This window comes from Terrapene carolina, unplaced genomic scaffold (assembly GCF_002925995.2).
Source record: "Terrapene carolina triunguis isolate 2854851 unplaced genomic scaffold, T_m_triunguis-2.0 Scaffold68, whole genome shotgun sequence".
In the NCBI taxonomy this organism is placed as follows: domain Eukaryota; kingdom Metazoa; phylum Chordata; order Testudines; family Emydidae; genus Terrapene; species Terrapene triunguis.
This window is the reverse complement of record NW_020664419.1, coordinates 79,224,660-79,247,087: the sequence shown is the minus strand read 5'-3', so window position 1 is coordinate 79,247,087 and position 22,428 is coordinate 79,224,660. Positions and strand designations below refer to the sequence as shown.

At 40.4% G+C, this 22,428-nt stretch overlaps 1 protein-coding gene across 6 annotated transcripts in view; it reads left to right on the top strand.

Moving 5' to 3' along the window:
• The window catches only part of ANKS1B (ankyrin repeat and sterile alpha motif domain containing 1B), a 730,881-nt gene that overhangs the window by 296,067 nt on the left and 412,386 nt on the right, over positions 1-22,428 (top strand). For all 6 annotated transcript variants that reach the window (XM_026648981.1, XM_026648980.1, XM_026648979.1 and 3 more), the window contains one exon: positions 13,340-13,476. In XM_026648981.1, coding sequence (XP_026504766.1) covers positions 13,340-13,476 — 137 coding nt within the window. The remainder of the gene's footprint in view (positions 1-13,339; positions 13,477-22,428) is intronic.

Genomic DNA, 22,428 nt, shown 5'->3' with positions numbered 1-22,428 from the left:
AGTAAGAACCTTTAATGGCACTCATGCAACCAATTATCAAAACACGTGGGTGTGCATCTATCCCAATGTGTGCCCATAAACATAGTTTTATATGGGTAGAATGATCATTCCATTTCCATAGTACTGACAGTCTCTTTCTTTTACCAACAAAAATGTCAATCTGACAAATTGTTAAACATTCCATTATGATTCATTATTTATTATTATTATTATCCATTAAACAACAATCAAAGGAAACATAGCTTTCAGGGTAGATTTGAACAGTTTTAGGCATTAAGTAGTGAAAGTATAATTTTTTTTCCTCATCAACATGCATAAATTCTGACCAGAACTGGGCTTCATTCACCCAAGCGTGATTACTATGCAGAATGATTTTGTTGTAGAGTTGACTGCACTCTGTTCAACGAAGCCACTTTTTCAAATCAAGGAAGTGATTCAGAGACATGTAATTGTTTTTGAGGTTCTCTATATTTTAGAGTTTTTACATAAATGCTTTTTATCAGATTTACTTTTTTGTTAAATAGCTATTAGTTAAGTTCTTTTGCTAGTTCATTTTAATTAGGGATGAAATGCACAGAGGTAGTATACAAACCAGTTTAGTGTATTCAATAACTGCATTTTTAAAAAGCCTCTCAACCATTATTCTTTCTGTAATTTAAACAGATATAAAACTAATGGTTAATTGTAAGTTAGAGCAGGTATATGGAGGATAATGTTGTCTTAAAATCTTATCTGATTACCATGATTAGTAACAGTAGTAAAACTCTGTATATTTTGTCTCTAATTTATTTTAATTTAACAAGGTTCCAGTTTGTTCTGTTGGGGCCAAAATTGTGTAAGGAGGAGGGGAGTTGCATAGCTGGTCCATCCATGAAGAGCCCCAGGAGGCATTTGACCTGAATTATCTATGTTTCCTGGGTATCCCAGTTGTGCAGGGAAGGAGTAATTTACTGCAGCCCTTTTCAGAGTGCAGGTTACTCCTCATGCCTGTGTACATCCAGCCAGTGCCACTGGCTGATGCTTAGGTGTGGCAGCATTATGTCCCTGTACACTCCCCACCTGCTCCCATCACTTCTGCCTGGAGGGAGAATCTGCCATGTGGTTACTGTGTTCCTTTCACCCCCCCAGAGCTAGGATACAGTTGAGTTGACATGACTGCATAGGTGTGGTGAGTAGTAACTATATTTCTGCTACTTCCCTGCGCAGTTGTATTAGAGCCAGTCACAGTCCAGTTCTGAACTTCTTACTCAGACAGATCCCTTATTGTAAGTGTTCTCTGAGTAATGGCAGCTCAATTAGGCCCTCATTGTTTTAGCATAATTCACTAATATAGCTATCAATAATGTTAACTTCCATTCCCTGCTGATCTGAGTCAGTTCTGAACTAGTAACCTAAGGGTGAAATGCTTCATATCTCATTACCAATCTTTTCATTATCCAAACGCCTACAATTAAAAATGTTAATTTAGGATTTGTCTGAATTGTAAAGGAGATTGGCCTCAAAGGGCCACAAGATTTTGCAGTTAAGAGTGAAAGAATTTTCATTGTGTTATATCAGGAACTGACTTCTTACATTAGCATAAAAGACATGTTAGTAGAACTCTAAAGTCAACTTTTCTGTAACTTAGAAGGCAAAAATCTTGGCACAGTTTGCTTTATGGTGTTAAATTCAAAATATTTGTTAAAATATTTACTAATTACAGCAATGAACCAGTTCTGTACATAATGAACAGATTTATTTGTTTTGTCTAGTGTTGGTGACTTGGTTTAAAAGTACATTGGTTCCCAGTGAAGGAAATCAGTGTTATATCTTGTAAAAAAAACTATTTTATTTTAAGTTCAATAATAACAAATCTTGTTTACTTCCATTTTCTCGGTTTCTCTCTCCCTTGCTGCATCTGCTATTCCTGATGGCAATGTGCAGTTTGCTACCAGAAAACTCTGTTTCTTCCACTTCTTTCCCTACGTTTCATTTTTATTTTTATCACTTTCATTTTATGCAATAAAAAGTCATGAACCAGATTTTTGCATTTATTGCACACCCAAAACTCCCACTGACTTCAGTGGTAGGCTTAGGTGTGCAAAAAATACAGGCTGAGGCCACCTCATGTGGAAATTTTGATTGCACAAGGAATATAACGCAGAAGGGATAGCACTGGGGATGCTACTGCGTTATTATAGATGCAGAATATTTTTACTAGATGGAATCATTAGCAACTTCAGACCGAATAACAAGTTAATCAGCATCTCCTTTCTCCCCAGAATGTCTCTCTAAATAGTGCTAATGTGGGAGAACCCTTCTGACAGCACATCAGAGAAAATGTGTTTTTCAGGATCTTCAAAAAGATCATTCCCTTTACTCTGCACCAGTCTGTACTACCATTTATATTGGGGTGGGCAAACTTTTTGGCCCGAGAGCCACATCTGGGTATGGAAATTCTAGGGTGGGCCATGAATGCTCATGTAATTGGGGCTGGGGTGCAGGAGGAGGTGAGGGCTCTGGCTGGGGGTGCAGGCTCTGAGGTGGGGTCAGAAATGAGGCATCAAAGGTGTGGGAGGGGGCTCCAGGCAGGGGGTTGAGGTGTGTGGGGCGGGGAGCTGAAGTCTCTGGCTGGAGTTGTGGGCTGTAGAGTGGGGCTGGGGATGAGGCATTTGGGGTGTAGGGGGGTGTTCCAGGCTGGGACCGAGGGGTTCAGAGGGTGGGAGGGGGATCAGGGATGGGGCTGGGGCATGGGAAGGGGGATGAGGGCTCGGGGTAGGGCCAGAAATGAGGAATTCAGGGTACAGTAGGAGGCTCCAGGCTGGGGCAGAGGGTTGGGGTGCGGGGGGGGGGGGGGGGGGGGCCGGGGGGGGGGGGGGGGTCTGGGGGGGGGCAGGGGATGAGAGGTTTGGGGTGCAGGAGGGTGCTCTAGGCTGGGATCGAGGGTTCAGTGAGTGGGAGGTGGATCAGGACTGGGGCAGGGGGTTGGGGCGTGGGAGGGGCTCAGGGGTGCAGGCTCTGGGCAGCGCTTACCTCTAGCAGCTACTGGAAGCAGCGGCATGTCCCCCCTCCGGCTTCTACGCAGAGGTGCAGCCAGGCAGCTCTGCGGGCTGCTCCATCCACAGGCGCCACCCCTGCAGCTCCCATTGGCCGCAGTTCCTGGCCAATGGGAGCTGCGGGGGTGGCGCTTGGTGCGGGGGCAGCGCACGGAACTCACTGGCTGCCCCTAAATGTAGGAGCTGGAGGGGGGACATGCCACTGCTTCTGGGAGCTGCACGGAGCCACGGAACGCATGGAGCAGCACCTGACCCCACTCCCCAGCTGCAGCTCGAGGGACGGATTAAATGAGCTGGTGGGCCAGGTGTGGTGCGCGGGCCATAGTTTGTCCACCCCAGTTTACATAGTACATCATATCACCCCATGAAGTGGAGCCCACCCTTCCGGAGAGGTGGTACCTAGAGCAGCCAGTAATAAAATAATTCTAGTGGAGCTAAGCAAACCCTGCTCCTCCCTTTCTCATCCACATACCATTTCCCTCCACTTATTGGAAGAGCTTTGAGTGATGTATGTGTGTGTGTGCATGCAGAGAGTGACGCAGATGCTGGCCTGGGAGCCACAGTGCGCTAGCAGCTGTGACACTTGTAACAAGAGTTACAAGATTACTGCACGCACAGCCATCCAGCCGCACAGCAAAATAATACCTGGCAACAGTGCAAAACAAACAACATCACATAAAACATCTTTGGACCAGCAGCTGGCAATGCCATAAAAAAAAAAGCCAGCCACACCAGTCAAAAACCACCAAGGTGGCAACCCTAATTAAGAAGGGAAATAAACTATAGTGGCATGTCACCTTTTTATCTGTACAATTGTGCCCACACTAGATGATGTAATGGTATAACTCTTTCAGAAGAAGTCACTTCCCTAGCTGGAATAGTTCTCCTGGTTGAAAAATTGTATGTAGAGCCGGCTAAACCTTAACTAAATTGATATGCTAGTCTTAGGCCTGGTCTACACTACCCCCCCACTTCGGACTAAGGTACGCAAATTCAGCTACGTTAATAACGTAGCTGAATTCGAAGTACCTTAGTCCGAACTTACCGCGGGTCCAGACGCGGCAGGAAGGCTCCCCCGTCGATGCCACGTACTCCGCTCGCCGAGCTGGAGTACCGGCGTCGACGGCGAGCACTTCCGGGATCGATCCGGGGCACTTCCGGGATCGATCTGGGATCGATTTATCGCGTCTTAACCAGACACGATAAATCGTTCCCAGAACATCGATTGCCTGCCGCCGGACCCTCCGGTAAGTGTAGATGTACCCTTAGACCCATTTAGTAATGTTGAAGAAAAGTGTTGCACTGGACATCTGCCCCACTTCTATAATGAGTTGTGACATACAGCCTACCACCCTTCATGCCATGCCAGGCATGAACAAAGCCCTTCCTGAACCTGCTGTGGGGAAGGCGAAAAAAACCCAACTCCACCTAAGCCAATCTGGTGGTAAGGGAAAAATTCCTTCCCAGTCCCACTAAAATAGGGGCAGCTAGCGCAATGCCCACAGCAGGTCTCGACCAAACCTGGTATTTCACCACCTAAAGAGAAATAATAGTTTCTTTATAGTCAAGGTTGTAGTTAGCTTTTCATTATAAGCTTGATTTGACCATCTTCTCCTTCCATTCTCTGTGACTTTGACAGAATTCAAGTGGTCTATCTGAAATTTCTGATGTATGATCCTCTGGCAAAGGAGAAATTTTTGGTAACGTTGGGCAAAATGATAAGATGTGACAGTTTGAAAAAATCAGAGGCATTTCATTTTGGTAAAAAAAAATATTTTTTGCAACATTGTAAGCTAATGTCTCTAGTCTGGCTAAACTGTGCAAGGCCAGAGGTTTGGAGGGGATACGTATGCTTCCTCTGTCTTGGGGGACAGGAACACTCCCTATCCTGGTAACTACATGTGGTGAGTGGATAGGATCTGCCACTGTGGCTCTACATCACTGGAGGATTCACCTATGATGGGGAAATCTCTGCTCCCTGGATCCACCAGGTTTAAATACCCTTTGCTTCAAGGAACCAGGCCCCCCGCTGGCAAAGCAGCCTTAACAGACTAAAGAATCAGGTCATATAACTCAAACTTTTCTTTAGTATTATTATTTATTTATTTTTATCTAAGAATTCTGCATTTGATTCAATTTTCTGTCACTGGAAATGATGCCTTTGAGTATTTTGCAGGTTTTGAAAGTTAATTTTTAAATTATTTGCTGTAGATTTTTGCAGCTCTTAAAAATCCCTGAGCTTTATGCAGACTTCATATAGTCTGCAACCTCAGTGGGAGACTGTAAGCTCCACTAGTTGATGTGAAGAATTTTTAAACGTCTCCAAGGTTCACTTCTAGATTTTAGTCTTTTAACTTTCTTGGTTTGGCTTTGAACTTTACAAAATCCACTGCTACAGCCTACAGAATTCCTTAAATCTGGAGCTTACTTCACTGGGTTGAAGGACTTAAAAGATTCTGAAGACCTAGAGTTTAAGAAATTGTGCTGCTGTTCTACCAAGCAGAAGATAAATTTGACGAGAGTACAGCAATGTTAGCTAGTATATGATGTTGTTTAATTTACATTTACTAACCTGGTACAGAAAGTTATACATTACATGGACTGTTTTGTTCTTGGCATATCTATAAAAAAGAAAAAAGACTAAGGAAATTCCCAGGAAAAAAATGTTAAAACAGAATTAAAATTGTAAAACCTGTGAGAAAATCTTACTAGGATGTTAATTATAAAAATACTTAAAATTCTGGATATTTTAAAAAGCTTGTGTATTTAGATAGGTAATGTGTACATCCACAGATACATTAGATATTTTTTATCATTGCTATAAACACTCATGCTTTAATATCATAAGCCGACAACTAACAGTATTTCTTTCATCTTCCTCTGAAGCATCTTGTCCTGGCCAATGTCAGAGAGAGAATACTGAGCTAGATGGACCACCAGTTTGACCTGATATGTCAACTTATATGTTGCCATGAAATTCATAATACAGAATCAACAAATTACGTTAATTTTGACCATGTATCAGTGGCTATCCCTGTACGTGTACAACAACCCCTTACACTTAACCAGTATACCAATGCACAATTAACCAAAGTACCACAAGACCCCTTATGCATTTTTAATATGAAACAAAACCTCACTGTGAATACTTCTACAAAAAATATTAAAATAATGATATTAAGGTTGTAAAGTCAAAATCAGAATTAAGGTAGCCGACACTTAACTATAACATGAATATCTCAACCTTAACCAATAGTTACCAGACTTTTGAAACGCTTAGTTGTTATTAAATTTCATCCTTATTTTAGAACTTTCAAGCTTCCAAATGTTTGGTTATTTTATAATTGCAGTGTTTTTAGAAGGAGTTTTATTCGGTAACTGATACTTGTTAACACAGAATGAAGGTTGTACATATGTAATGTTGTCTGGAAACTACATTGCGCAGTTATACAGCAGACTGGATATAGGCGAATACTTCAGACTCTTACTTTCAAGACTGCTGAAGTTTGCTGATTACCAAGAGCAATCATTGGAGGCTACTATCAACTCTGCTAAAGTAGATTAGGATGGCTGACTCAGATGACATATCTCTGGTTGCGTTCTGAAATGGACTGCAAATAAAGCATACCTCATCAATGCTTTCAGAACAACAAAGTTTGTCTATATATGCACTTTGCAAAATATTATACTATATACAGGGTAGAATTCAGTGGCCCAGTCCTGTTCCCACTGCAGGAAAGGGGAGTTTTGCTATTAACATAAATATGAGCACAATCAGTCCCCAGTAACATCCTAGATTGTTCTCTTTGGGGGACGTTTTGCAATACAATATCAATAGGATGTTCTATTTTTTAATGAATTACTGACGTAATCAAACATTTTGGCATCTGTAACCACATTCTGTGCTCTTCATTCACCTTCTAGAAAGCTAAAACTAGAATACAGAGACAAGGAAAATGTGCAAGGTTATAAAATGTCAGTTGTAGACACTGCAAACATGCCATGTAAACATGCAAAGGCCAGTGCGAAACACTCATAATTTTGAGGTTACAAAAAACAAATATAGGATAAATAACTGTAGCATTGTTTTGGAAAGTTCTATTAGGCATCTACTGCTTGCAAAGGCAGAGTACCAAAAGATTATTCAGGAAATAGTGTAAATGAACAATCATCTCTTATTAGTACTTAATGAGAGAGGTCTTTCCAGACCGTTGTCTGGCACTGCTAGGGTTATGCAAATTTGAAAAAATTGCAAGGTCTATTTTTGCAGGTGGGTGATGAGAGGAAATAAAAAGTTGATAATCATCATACCCAAACTCTCACAGATGATGCAGAAACAACTAACCAGACTCCCTGCTGCCACTGGAATGCACTTCACTAGTAATTAATTCCAAACACTATCTCAAAATAGCTACCAGATCCAATACCAAGCTGGTTATAGCTACAAGTGCTTTCAACAAAACAGTTGCAGCTATATATTTACTATCCAACTAGGAACAATGCTAATTCAGGTTTAAGTACATAGGAAACAAAAGAAATTCAAGAGAACAAATACATATAGTTTGGCGCAACCTGTTCTTCCCACATATCAAGTTTAGCTACTCACTGATGCTATGCCTGAGTCTTCAATGTGCTCTTTTTGCATTTTCTTGAGTAATGTTTCTGGTGTCTTTAGATCCTAAAATATGTAATTTGTCCCTGTCTTTAATTCTGAGTTTTGTACCCTGGGGATAGCTATGCATTGATGGGGGGGGGGTGAGTATTCACCTATGGGGTTCTGCTAAGGAAGGACAGCTTTTAAGTCTGAAGCCCCGCACCAGTGGAGTCTGCCTGGAGGAGGTACTGAATCAGTGAAACTTCCACCAGTTTGGGAACTGCTCTGCCCAATTTTGGGCCTGTGCTTGCTGGCTCCAGCATCTTCAGTGGCTTGGGCCACTGTGCCTCCATTCCAGGGTGTTTACTATTGCTGGAAACAGCAGTCTGACTTGCCTACTGGATCCCAAGGGATAAATCAAGCCCATGTTTTATGGGACTCCCACAAATTTTTTTTTTCCAGGTAAAACAGATTTTTAAGCATAGCTTTGTTTGAGTGCAGAATCCTGTTCTTTTTAATCACTGGTGCACTGAAGTCATCATTTTACTCATTTTCCCTTCGTAGCTGAATGTGCAATTCATTGATGTCTATGGAAGCCTTCATTATTGAAGGGAGTGGTTTCATTTTAGCATTCACTGTGCTTTGTCAATGACTTCATAAAATAGTGGTAATTTTTGTACTCAATTCCTATAGCACTGTACAGATAATTGTGTTGCAAATCATTAAGGAGAAAGTTTGTGATAAAATCTTTTCAGCGCTAGTGTGGTTATTTTCTTTTTTTAAATTTTTAAAAAATCTTATGACTGCCTTTGTTCTGCAACATGCTAAGTATCAGGAATATGTAATTTCTAAATCTAAAATTCAGATGCGATCTAAAATGTAGACAAAACATATATGGCCAGATTCACCAATATACTCTAGTTGTTTTATACAACTCCAGAGACAGTGTGACACAAAACAGCTGGAAACCTGCTACCAGCTAAACCATATTTACATCTGATTTGTGTCACCAAAACAGCACACCAGTTTATCTGGCCCCAAGATGCTATATTTAAAAACATCAGTACAAAGCTGTGGAGAGTGTCTGATTTTAGCAATGTTGTTTGTCAAATATTTACTGAATTGGTTAGGCATTTTTTTGAACAGTATATTCAGGAATACTCAAGTGCAGCATTGTGTTTTAGAAAGGGCCTAGCTTTCTGCTTGGTACTGGCATACTTGTTGCCTACTTAATAATAATAATTAACAATATAATAAATAGGCACTAAGTGAGTGCAATGCTATCTGTCATTTAGTTATCTTGAAATACTTGGCAAAGATGAGAATGACCTTCTGGGTCAGGAGATTTTCAATGTACAGTTGTTCCCTCAAGTACATGAATAATGGGATGAAAATAAAAAACTGCTTCTGTATAAATTACATTAATATTTTGTGTACTACTGTTCATACAATAAGTTTTCTTTCTTCTAATATTGTAGCACATAAAAGGACACAGGCATCAGTGAATTCATGTTTTAATTGAAGTTGTAAGGTCTCGTTTCCACTTGCCTGATTTCTTTATAATTCTAATTAAACCATTAATGTGTTGATGTTTTCTTTTCATGTGTAACAGTTCATTTACATAGCAAGGGGAGAACAACATAGTTTGCAGCTGTAATAAAGAAGGCAAGCTATTTTTGATTTTTGTCATTCTGCTTTTTATAATTTTTGGGGGACAAATGTAAATTTTCCTAGATATAAGCAACCCTAGTAGGTGTAAACACTAAGCAGTCACCACTAGTATGAATGAGACCTCCATTCCCTCCCATGGCTTTTATTTCCTGTTGATCTCCTGGTAGCCTGTAAACTCTAGAAAAGGGTCAGAAATATTTCTCATATTGTTTATCATTGTAGTAATAATAAGTAAGTTCCATCTTCAGTTAGACCTTTGGAGATAGTGGCCAAGATTTTCAAAAGACTGAGCGCCTATATCTCAGCTCCTAAATTACTCAAGAATATGAGAGCTGATGGGTACTCAGTACTTTTGAAAATCAAGCACAACTTATTTAGGTACCTTAATATGAACATAGAAGCCCAACTGTAGGCATCCATTTTGGCTCCCAAAGAAACATCCAGCTAAATATTAAATGCTATTAGAAGGGCATTTAATTAAATACACCACATAATCCAAGTTTTATTTTATCCTAAAGGTCATGGTGTATTTGAACGGATGTTGCAACGATTTGAATCGCTTTGGGTATTTATCTTGCAATTGTGTAAATGAAAGGTACAGCTGAAGAAATTAACTCCCAACCTTATTTTCTTATGAAAAGATTAATTATGGTATGAATTCTTGTATGTTTACTTTGTTAGAGACATGTTAGTGTATACTGAGAACTAAACAATTTTTTTACATGAACAAGATATCTGGATGACCATATTAATTATGTCTCAAAACTGTGAACTAGGGAGCAGAGAAGATTAGTGTCCTCACCTTTCTGCTATTACATAGAACAAACTGAGGTTATAAGGTAACTGTGTTGCCATAATACACTTACACTTCTGTAACACTTAGGGTCACAGAGGCATTTGACTTAGTCCTTCCTGACATTCTGCTTTTAAAAAAGCACTATTCAAAAAGCAAGGTAATCCAGAGTAAGTGGATTAAATACTGGTTAACTGACAGATCTCAAAGTAATTGTAAAAGTGGAATAATCATCCTGTGGGAGAGTTTCTAATTGGGTCCCACAGGGATTTGTTCTTGGTCCTGTTCAATATTTGTATCAATGATCTGGAAGAAAATATGAAATAATTGCTGGAAAAATTCCCACATAATGATGGAGAGAGCTCAGTTATACATATAGATCTGGACTGGCTGGTAAAGTGGGTTTATTTGAACAACATGCTTTTTACCACAGCCAAGTGCAAGTTGTATATGTAGGAGCAAAGAATGTAGGTCATAATTAATTGAGTGGAGACAATATCCTGGAATGCAGTGACACTGAAAAGGATTTAGGGATAATGGTAGGTAACCAATTGAATATGAGCCCCCAGTGTAATTCTGTAGTTTAGAGAGCAAATGTAATCCTTTGGTACATAAGCAGAGGAATATCAAGTAGGAGTAGGAAAGAAGCATTACCCCTATACATGGCATTAATGAGACCATTACTGGAATACCATGTCCAGTTCTGGTATCCACACTTCAGAAAGGATGTAGAAAAATTGGAAAGGGTTCAAAAAAAAGTTGCAAGAATAATCTGAGACATGGAAAATGTGCCTCATAGTGAGAGACTTAAGAAGCTCAATCTATTTGTTTTTGTCCAAGAGAAGGTTAAGAGGTTATTTGGTTATGGTTTACAAGTACTTAAGTGGGCAAGAGATTTCTGAGAATAGATGGCGCTTTAATGTATCAGAAAAAGACATAACTAGATCAGGTGGTCAGATGCTGAAGCTTTCTAAAAGAATGCTATATCAAACAGAAGTTATGGACTCGATGCAGAAATTAGAGGGTGAGATTCAATGGTATGTGTTATGGAGAAGGTCAGATTAGATCATAATGGTCCTTTCTCTTCTTAATCTCTGAATCACACCATATGGCTAAATTCTGTGCTGACATGCACCCCTGTGCAACAACTCAGTGAAATTAATAGGACTGCCTGGGATGTAAATCAGCAAAAAAATAAATAAATTAGTTTCTTTGATCTATCTGGGCCTATGTTTATATATGCTCTTGTTTTAGAATTGTTTTTTAATAATTTTGGTTATTATTTTTAATGTAAGAAAATATCTTATGGGGCATATTCTCAGCTGTGCTTCTCTTCCTTTGTTCTGCTCATGTGTCACAAAGGGAGCAAAAAATTACCACAAGCCCCTAACATGGGGGAGTTCATAGTGGGCACTGAGTCAGAAATGGCTTCTATGACACACTACCTATGACAGCTAGTGTGTTAGGGAAAGGGACAGAACATGGCTGGAGCATGGATTATCCACTGGAGGTTACTGGAATGCACGCTTGGGGACCATTAGCAGCTGGTGTGTGCTAGAACAGTCCCCAGACTACTATAACTTTTTCTGGAACTGGCAGAGAATCAGAGACCAATAACGGGCTCACTGTCAGTTTACTCTCCGGCTGCCAGGCCACTTTCCACTGGATGCAGCAGAGTCTGGCCCTACTGTTTCAAGGGTAAATTGCTTCCTTTTGTCATGAATTGCTGCACTGAAATTTATATTAGTTTGAATGTATTTACAGTTAGGGCTTTCTTAAAAAATACAACCTTCAAATATTTTCTTTGGTCCTATTCTCAGCAAACAGAAAGGGAAAGGAAATTAGAGCATTATAATTATGCAATAATTTATATTACAAAAGAAAATTAATTCAAGGCTTTTTATTATTAATTAAACTGCATACCATATACTTAAACTTGAAAATCCCTTTGCTACAGTTGAATTGGTAATGATTCTCTCTCTCTCTCTGATGGAGAAAACCCATGTGGTACATTATTATTGGTCATCTGATGATTGGTCATACAGTGAAAATAAAAAGCTGTTTACAGTAAGGACATTGTTTATAAGAAACAGCTACATATCTGATGCTTTATTCCCCTGAGAAAGGACAGAGGGTCTGAAATGTTGAGCTGTTGGGTTTTTTCAGGGTGCTTGTATAATTGAAATACATTGTTTGTAGAATTTAGTATCTAAGAATATAAGGTATTCCAATAAACACAAAAGGGCCTGATTCTTATCTACACTACTTCCAATTTATGCTGCTCTGGCAGCATGAAGAAGATTTAAAGTGGAATGCTATATTTTTGCTCACTATACTATACTATATATTTTTGCTCATGCCCCTTGCATGACTACAGTGGTATAAACTGACTTTATTGGAAGTGAAGAATCAGACCCTAGACACTGCACAGATTTTACATATACTGTAGGCCTGAAGATTGCTTTTCACTGCTCTGGCCCTGTAAAGCAGATTTTAAGTAGGGGTAAATTACGTTTACACTCACTTTAAGGCTTCTATACACTGCCAGAGCAAGGTAAAGGTGTTTTAGTGCAATTAAGAATCAGGCCCTATATGTATTTATCTTCCTAGAAATGTGTTATTACATCTCTCCCCTACTCCTCTTAACAGGATTCATACTTCGATGTGTGTATTTTCAGTGGTGAGTCTGTAACATTAATATTCCCTAACCCACAGGAGCATATGGGCCTCAGTCCAACATAGCACTTAAACATGTGCCTAATTTAAAGCATGTGAGTAGTTACACTGACTCCTGTGGGACTGCACAAATGCTTTAAATTAGGCACATGTTTAAGTACTTCACTGAATTGGTGCCTTGATGGCCTTATTACAGCAAAGCTGAACAAAAAGCAATATGACCTGCAGTTGATATTTAGCCTTAGATTATTCTGATTATAAAAGCAGTATTAGGAACTGTAATGGGTAATTCAGAAAAATGAATTAAACAATATTTTTTCATTTTGTGTGCACTAATATTTAGCTACCATAGGGGGTGATATACACCAGCTTAAATGGAAATAAAACATGTACTAAAAATATAGGATAAATATGCAGTATTTTCCTCACTGTCTGTGCTCAACAATGTTAATTTTTCAAAGTTGAAATATTGCTCTGTTTTCAAAAGTATTTTCTGATTTTAAAAGACATATACTGAACTAGAATAGTAGTATCAGAGTAGGTTCATCAAAATGCTATTTTTATTCACAGATAATGCACCTCAGGTAGCAATTACTGCACCAGGAACTGGTAACCATAGAAACAGCTCTACAGGCCCAACACCTGACTGCTCTCCTCCATCACCAGACACTGCACTTAAAAATATAGTAAAAGTTATACGCCCTCAGGTAGGTCATCAGAATAAACTCTCTTGTTAATTGTTTCTGATTCTGTGAACAGTTGACTGTGTGTGCGTGCACATGTATGTATGCATGTACTCTGTCTCTAATAAGGATCTTTTGAATATATAAATGTAGATAATTAAAAAATGGAGAAACAGAGAGCTCCAAAACATTTTCTGAACCCAGAAAAAGATCTTGGTTATACATGGTGAAATTAAAACCTCTGGTATGATGGTCAGAGAGATGTACAATGTGTTAAAATAATTATACAACTATTTCTTGTTATAGAATTAATGACAAATAAAATCTTTGTTTAATGCTAGCGCTATATTTGGCTGCCATTCGTTTTCCTCCAAGTTTTTGTTCTCTTTTCATCCTTTTTCCAGGCCTCTTTCCCTCACTATATTTCTGTCCTCTTGATTCCATAACTTTTTGTACATTATTTATTTTACTTTCTCTTATAGTATTGTTGAGTCTACATAACTTTAAACTTTTCCACATATTTCTAATTCTGTGTATAGAATAGATGAAAGGGTCTTATACCTGCTTATCACTACAGTACCTAAACATCTTCCAGTAGGGCATTAAGCAACGTGACTAACATATGTCACAAGTTGTTTGTTTGTTCTCTCATCCTTTCTTCAGGAAGAAAAGCATGTGCAGTGGTGTGTCTTGCTTTGGTTGTTTTAATTTTTTTTAAGACACATGTTGCTATGTGTCTGTTACAGAAGGCAAGGTCAAAGAAATGTCTTCTATTTTGAGTAGAAGGTGATGAGGTTTGTGATAATCTTTTAGTTTCTGGAGAATTCACTCCACAGGCTGGGATCAACTCCTCCCTCCCCCCCCCAAATTCTGTCTCCCACATGAATGAGCTTTGCCCTTATTGTAGAGAATTCTGTTGTGCCAGACAGCAAAGTTGTTGAGTACAGTCTTCATCTCAGAGCTTTAGGTGGTCTATTAGCTAACCTGGGCCCAGGCAGTGCAGTGCCATGAAAATAAGGACCTAGACTTTGAACTTGATTCAGTAGTCCATGGGAAACTTGTGGAGAGAGCAGAGAGGCTGAAGACTTCATGCCAAGGTATATCATCACATTGCTATAGTCCATCTGAGAGATGACACAGACATGAATAACTGAGTCCAGGTCATCATCCACCAGGATGAAACTGAGTCTCCTAACCAACTGCTGCTATGTGAGATAAGAGTTTAGCATCAGCAAGGAATCCAAGATTATTCTTAAACTATGGACTGAACTGATCAATTGTGACTTGGTACCTTCAACCAAAGGAGATTGTACAACAGCTGCAGACTTTGCAACATGTTTTCCTCTATCCGCCAGCATCACCTTTTTTCTTGCTTGGGTTCAGCTTCAGCCAGCTGCTCTTCATGCATGAGTTGATGCCATCCAAACATTGGTCCATCTTGGTGGTAGTGGTGTGGTTGTATGTGATGAAAGATAGGTAGAGCTGTGTGTCATCTGCATATTGCTGCCACTTCAGTTGTCCTACCAATTCACCTAGTGGCTGCACACAAGGCTGGCGCTTCCACTGGGCGACCCTAGGCGGTCGCCTAGGGTGGCAGGATGTGGGGGGCGGCATTTCGCTGCCCTCTGCGGAATTTCGGCAGCGAGGGGCTTCTTCGGCTCCGGGTCGTCATCGGAAATTCGTCGGCGGGTCCTTCACTTGCTCCGGGACCCACCGCCGAAGTGCCCCGAAGACCCGGAGCGGAAGGACCCCCGCCGCCGAGAACGCAGCTTCAGAGGAGGAGCTGCCGCCGATTACTGTGGAGGAGTGCTGCCGCCTAGGGCAGCAAAAACCCTGGCTTCGCTCCTGGCTGCACATAGATGTTGAAAAGAACTAGAGAGATAATTGATCCTTGTGGGACTCCATGGTGAGGATCTAGTGGTAGAGGTTCAGTTTCTCATCAGTACTCATTGAGTGCATGCCTCTAGGAATGACTCAAACCATTTTAACACATTACCCTGCACCATTGCCACCTCTCACATGAGAAGCAGTATCTCCTGGCTGACAGTGTCAAATGCTGCAGATAGGTCCAGAAGGATGAGAATGGATGTCTGTCCTCCATCCATTGACAGCTGGAGGTCATCTATTAGTGCCACTATCGCAGTTTCAGTTCCATGTTCTGGCCTGAATCCAGATTGTACTATGTCTAGAATATTATCTTCTTGTCCTTTTTTGCCTTTTCCCAATTGTCTCCCCATTTTTCTATTTCTGTAGGCTCTATTTCTTTCTCTATCTCTCCCCCTCTACATCACAGTACTATTGAAGTACCTTCTTCCCTCTTAGTTGTTTTTTCTAGTAGGACACAGGCAGACAGGCACTGGAAATACTGTTGGAACAAGTTGTTGTGTGATAGTTCATTGAAAATAGCATTTAAAAATCTGTTTTCATCATGATATTGCCAACAGATGGACCCAGAACATTGAATGGTAATGTTCTTGTGCTAGTTCATCTTGAATAGAGTTCATGGGGACTCAGAGGAGGAGTTGTTTGGAGTTAAATCAGAACCATTTACACAATCTCAGTGTATATGGTATCAGCGCTGCTCTCATCCTACTGCAGAAGAAAAGGGATTATGGTCAGAACTTCACCATTCTTGTTAGAATAGACAGTCAAAATAACTTTAACATGACATTTAGCCACCCTTTTTGCTATGTAGAACACTTCAATAGTGGGAAGTATGTAACCTATTGGTCAGTGTGTATTTATGTATCTGCCTCTGTGCCCAATCCATCGTGGAGATGGATCTGTTACAGCGCTCAGGTCCCCTTTCTCTTTTCTTTCCCCTATCTGCATTAGATCCCTATCTGCTATGTCCCCCCACCCTTCCTTTATCTTTCCATTTAGCTAATCTCCTCCCAACAAAACCCTTCCCTAAGAATTTTTCAAAAAGAAATTGTGGAACAAACATTCTGTTTGCAAAACATCACTGTTAATTCTGGTTATATGTTTACTCCCTTTCCCCTGCCCTTTGTCTGTCTTGTCTCTGAAGATTGCAAGCTGTTTTGAGCAGGGACTATTACTCTGACTGTACAGTGCGTGCTTAGTACAATGGGGCCCTGATCTTGGTTGGCCTCTAGGCACTATCATAATACAAATAAACAATAATGATAATATATAATACACACAGATTAATTCATTTTAGGAGTATATTTTGTTCCCTGGTAGGGCTCCTTTACACCATTCTGACAGAGTAGAGAGGTTTTAAGGGGAACAGAAATAGCCTGCAGGGAACAGCCCCAGCACAAGAGTGGACTAAACTGCTATGCCACTTTTTTCCTCTTCTCTATCCAGCATAGGGACATAACAGGGGAGTGCCTGGATGGGGCGGCGAGTGCCAGAATGTAAAGCTCTCTGGCTGTTTTGGGCTATCAAGCTCCCCCAGCCCCGGCACTCAGAGCTGCTTTGTCCTTTTGCAAAGGCATACATCCGCCTCTGTCTTCTAGGAGCCCACTTTGCCACCTCCCCACCCAATCCCTTCTGGATCCTCACTTCCTTTATATTCCCCTGCCTTCCTGAGTCCTCCATTCCCTCTAAAATCCCTCCCCCCCCTTTAAGGCTCTTTTATTTCTGTTAGACTCCAGGCTACAGACAGCCTCCCTACGCAGAAAGTTAAGAAGCTGCCTCTGATATGTGTAGGCAGCAGAAGACAGCCCCCCACGGATTCCTTTGCCTGCAGACCCAGGCGCTGTGGAGGCCCTGATTTTCCTCTGAATCAAGCTTTTCTGGTTTTCCAATTTTCACCATAATCAATAGGCTTATGCCCATTGATGTCTAGAACATTCTTTGAAATTGATTCAAAGTTATCATGTTACATACAAACAAACAGAAAAATGGTATGAAGTTCAGCATATGACTGAGTGAAGATGAGAGCTGTGATTTTTTTCCCCATCTTATTCAGACAAATTCTGCCATGGTCTAACTCCATCAAGAATTACTTTGATGATTAAACTTTAGCCTGGAAAAGGAAGTACAGCTCCCGTTCATGAGTTATGCTTCTATGAAACACCAAGCTGTCACTCTGGAGTGTTCCCCTCAGTCTGGAGTTACTCACAGTCCTTTGTGCTGAAAGGAATGATTGGAAACATTTTGTATAAAATGCCATGTGACATCAGAGTTTTGAATATGAATGTTTCATATTTGTGTGTTTCATAGCACATAATTGCTGGTTTCCAAACACTAGCAGAGTGATTCTGTAAATGAACAAAGTCCCACTTTTGGAAACTGCCATAACATAGCTTTTCGTTTTGTCTGCTTGATTTTATTTGAACCCCTTATTCTTTTATTTTCAACTTTGGTTTTGTTAGAGTGATAGGAGCTCATTTACACTGAGCCCCCCTTACACTACTCTGGTAGTGTAAGAGTCCCTTAAAATGTAAATTACATTTATGCCCACTTTAAGACTTTCTAATATTGGCAGAGTGGTGTAAAGGGGCTCCGTTTAGACTATGATTTAAAGGTGTGTTGTTAGATTGTGAAAGATAGCTTGATCTAAGTAACACCTTCTAAAACTCTAGAGTCCCTTTTGAGCTTTATTTTGACCACTTACCATATAACTAAAGTACATCTTGCCTTGTCTGCACTAGAGCTGTAGAAGGTGTTAGTTAGATTGATATACCTTTAAATCGTAGTCTAACAGAAACCTAAATGAGACTAAGCCCACATGTAAAGTCTTATGTGCATTAGTCAGCACACTGAACAAAGTACTCTGGATTTACAGCAAGTCACTTGTTAATCAGCATTTGAATAGAGGTATGTCTACACTACAATTAGACACCTATGGCTAGCCATTGCCAGCTGACTCCCAGGCTCTTGGGGCTTGGGCCGCAGGGCTGTTTAAGAGCAGTGTAGCCTTGCAGGCTTGTACCACAGCCGGAGCTCTGGGACCCTGCAGCTCGAGCACTGAGAGCTTGAGTCAGCACTAGCCAGCTGCGGGTTTTTAAATGCCGTGTAGACATACCCTAGGTGAGCCACATTCTCTTGTAATGATGTCTCTATAATGTTCCAAGACACAGATGTAAGGATCAACCATCTCAGTATCTCCTTTTGTGAATTTTTTTTTTCTTGGCCTAGCCATTTACTTATGGAGTCTTGGGCAATAATCATGAATTTCAATTCTGAACTCTCAGAGAAACCTTTTAAAATTCTTCATTTATTAATTATAATGTATTGACTGCTTTTTCCCTTCATATCTTGCTAAGATGGGTTTCACGTGGCTACCTGCAGTTTTAGTTTTTGGTGTCCAAAGTGTGGACTACTTAAAAATGTCTCATTATCTTCCGTGAATAAATGCTCATTTCATTTTATGTGAACAAGACTGTCCCTTGACATTGTCGTAAGTGATCTGGTATTCAATGAGTGGGTTTTTTGTTTGTTTTTTGAGGGGGATGGGAGGGTGGAATGAATTTCAGTATTTGTGACAGGTCACATTTGGATGCATGGTGTTTTTATCCATCTGAATATTACTGGCTAAAATGGCCTTCCTCTCACAGTTGCTGTTTATATTGCTCAACTCCCAAATGACCTCCTAGAAGAATTCTTTTTAACATCTGTTCCACTGATTTTGGAAGTACTGTTTAGAAGTACTGAGAATGGTACTCTCATACACTAGCAGCACATGGTGAACAAGTCTGATTGCCAGCCATGGTCCGTCACAGCTGGCAGGGCTAGGAGCAAAGTGGAGGTAGTTTAGCTCTTTAGAGGAGAGAGCAAATTATTTCAATCATTGTAGAGCCTCTCTGGCTGACACAATGAGTGGCACTGATTTACATTTGCAGAGGAAATTGGATCCAAATGTTGTACAGGTAGATGTGAGAGATTCTTCCCCACTCACACAAGCATGCTGTAGAAAGGTCTTTAAAAATGGCCATGGGTAAGCAAAAGAGACATTAGTATCCCAGACGACCATTTTCCCTCAAAAAATATGGCTAAAGACTAAGGACTTGATCATGCTTTATGACACTGCACATATTACCATGTATTCTGGGAAATGACTTACCATGCTTTTCCATCAATATGTGGTAAGCCATTTTGAAGATGCAGCAATTATCATTAATCTGTGTTACAGTATAGCTTAGAGGTCCAAACTGAAACCAGAGTCCCATAGAGCTATGTGATAGAAGAAAGGAACTATTATTTACCCTATTTTACAGATTGGAAACTGAGGCTCAGAGAGATTAAGTGATTTGTCTAATGTCACACAAGTAGTCTGTGGTAGAGCATATGACACTACCAACATCTCAGCTGAAACAGTATGGGTTGTATCTGAAAGATTTTTTGACATGTTAGCAGCCAGCTTCACAATTTTATTAACAGATAAACCACAAAGATCAATGTCACTATCTCCCAGCACCTCAAAAATTCCTAGTAAATGTGTAATCTAGCTATGATTTTTTTTCTATTTGTCTGACATTGAGTCGGGATTACTTGCAGGCAAAGCTGCTGCAGAGAAAACTGGTGTTTACATTTAAATTTTTTGCTTGTTTCTTGCACTTTTGTTTTAAAAGAACATAATTTGTTAGATACTGCTCTGTTGCCGCAGGCTGATCATCCCATTCTCAGCATTACTCATCTCCACTGATTTCAACTTCCTTTAAGAGATTGACCAAAAATCATAACAGAATAGCAGGGAACAGATAAGAAAGCTTTGTGAAATATCCAGTGGAACAGCACTACATGTGTGGAAATGCTCTACTGCCAGAAGATCCATTTTCATAGCATTTCATATCACAAGAAAGAAAGAAAGATATCTACAAAAGGCCAAGTTCTGTGAGATTCCCATTAAAGTCAAGGTACTTAGCACCTTGCAAGATAGACCCAAAGCCTAGGTATGGATTTAGGGTACATCTCCACTGGAATAAAAGACCCACAGCTGGCCCAGTTCAGCTGACTTGGGCTTGCGGGCCTAAAAATTGCAGTGTCACATTCAGGCTCAGGCTGGAGCCTGGGCTCTGGGACCCTTCCCCTCACAGGGTCCCAAAGATCGAGCTCCAACCCAAACCCAAGCATCTACACTGCAATTTTACAGCTCCAGAGCCTGAGTCAGCTGAGTGTTTAATTGCTGTAGACATAGCCTTAGTTCCTGATTCTCAGACAGTCGTATATGTTTATGTGGAATTATTTTTAAACCTAAAGTGTTTACCCAAATCTACTGGGAATAGTTCAAAACCTTCCTTATGCTAGTAATACTGAAAGCAAGAACGCTTTCTGAAATAGTCAAAAAAGAAATAACAGGTATGCTATTAATGTCTATTTAAAACGCTAACAATTCGCATACATATGATTGCAAGTAGAACAAAAAAAACTTCCATGGTATTCCAAAAATATGTATACGAGTAATACGTGTTTAGAAATAAAAGTATACTTTATAATATAATTAGTGGGGAGAAGGCTGATAATATCTCCAGAGCAGAATATTTAGAAATCCTTGTTTAGATACTCAGTGACTACTTAACACCATTAACTAAAATATTATTAATTGTGCATATTGTAATAGACCTTATCTTTTGACAACTCATTACAAAACATTATTCCAATTAGATGATTTTAATTAGAGCTGTGCAAATATGAAAATAAAAACATCTGTTCAATACACAGTAGTGATGAAAAAAGAAAACAAGCTGTTTGAGTGCATTAAAGCTTTGATCCATCCTTGGTTCAGCAAGGAACTTAAGCACGTATCTAAATTTAAGCAAGTCAGTAATCCTCACTATTAGTAGTGATCTGTTTACAGAATATTGCTTCTAAATAATACTTTTCTCTTGTTGAAGCTGAATTGCCTCTCCGGAGCTATCCTGTAGTTTTAGTTTTCTAATTCAATGCGTACATAAGAGTCAGTTATTCATATCTCTATTTACAGTATATAGGCCCAAGCTTGTGCGGTACTGAGCATCCTCAACTCTTTGGAGTCTGATACTTGAGGATCAGGCTTGTTATAGGTAAATGGTTGAACAGTGGATCACAGAATATGTAAAAGCCTCAATGAATAATTCAGTAAACATTTTTCAGTGAGTATAGTGCATATAAAGTTTGTGAATGAATATGGCACTTTCCATAATCTCAGAGGCTAAAAATCCACTGTTAATCCTAATCCCATCCTTTACAAAGGAACCAATACCCACAAAAATGCAACAGCTTTAGTGCATCAGAACAAAGTGGGTGTCACCGGAGGTATAGATAGTACAACCTAGTGGTTGGAGCCAGTAGTCTATCTTAGTGGTCAGAACAGCACCAAAAGGAAGAGCCAAAGGTATGGCCAGGAGGCAAAGCAGTGGTCAGAGCCAGGAGTTCAGACATAGGCAGGGACTAGGGCTGGAGCAGAATTAGCAAGAATCAGAACAAGGGCCAGCCAGGAAGCAGGCCTAGTACAGATATAAACGTGGAATACATAGAACAGCCAGTGTGCTGCTGTTGCTACAGGGTTTAAATGATGATCTGTTGGCTCTTCTGACCAATTGGGGAGCACAGTCACTTAGAGAGCGTTTATTGGGCCCAGCTGAGCTCATTGGGTTGCCAGGTACCTGGCAGTAGGTTGCACCTCAGAACTCATTGCTGCTCGCTGGCTGAAATTAAAAAATGAGAATTGGGGGCCAAGGAAGAGGAGAGAAGCATCATTCGTACCCTACTTCACTCCCAACCACTCGTGTCAAACAAAGTGGTGATCTGAGCAGGGCCGGCACCAGCGAAGGAAGCAGGCGCCTGGGGCGGCCAATAGAAAGGGGCGGCAATCCGTCTGTTATTGGGGCAGCACATCCGGGTCTGCGGCGGCAATTCGGCGGCGGGTCCTTCAGTGCCTCGGTTCCTCTTCAGCGGCACTTAGGTGGCGGGTCCTTCAATCGGAGCCAGCCCTGGGTCTGAGATCAAGCAGGGGAGGAGGGAAGAACAGCACAGGCTGATTGCTGACACTTGGTTACCTCATCCAGCAGAGGAGTCAGGGAGAGG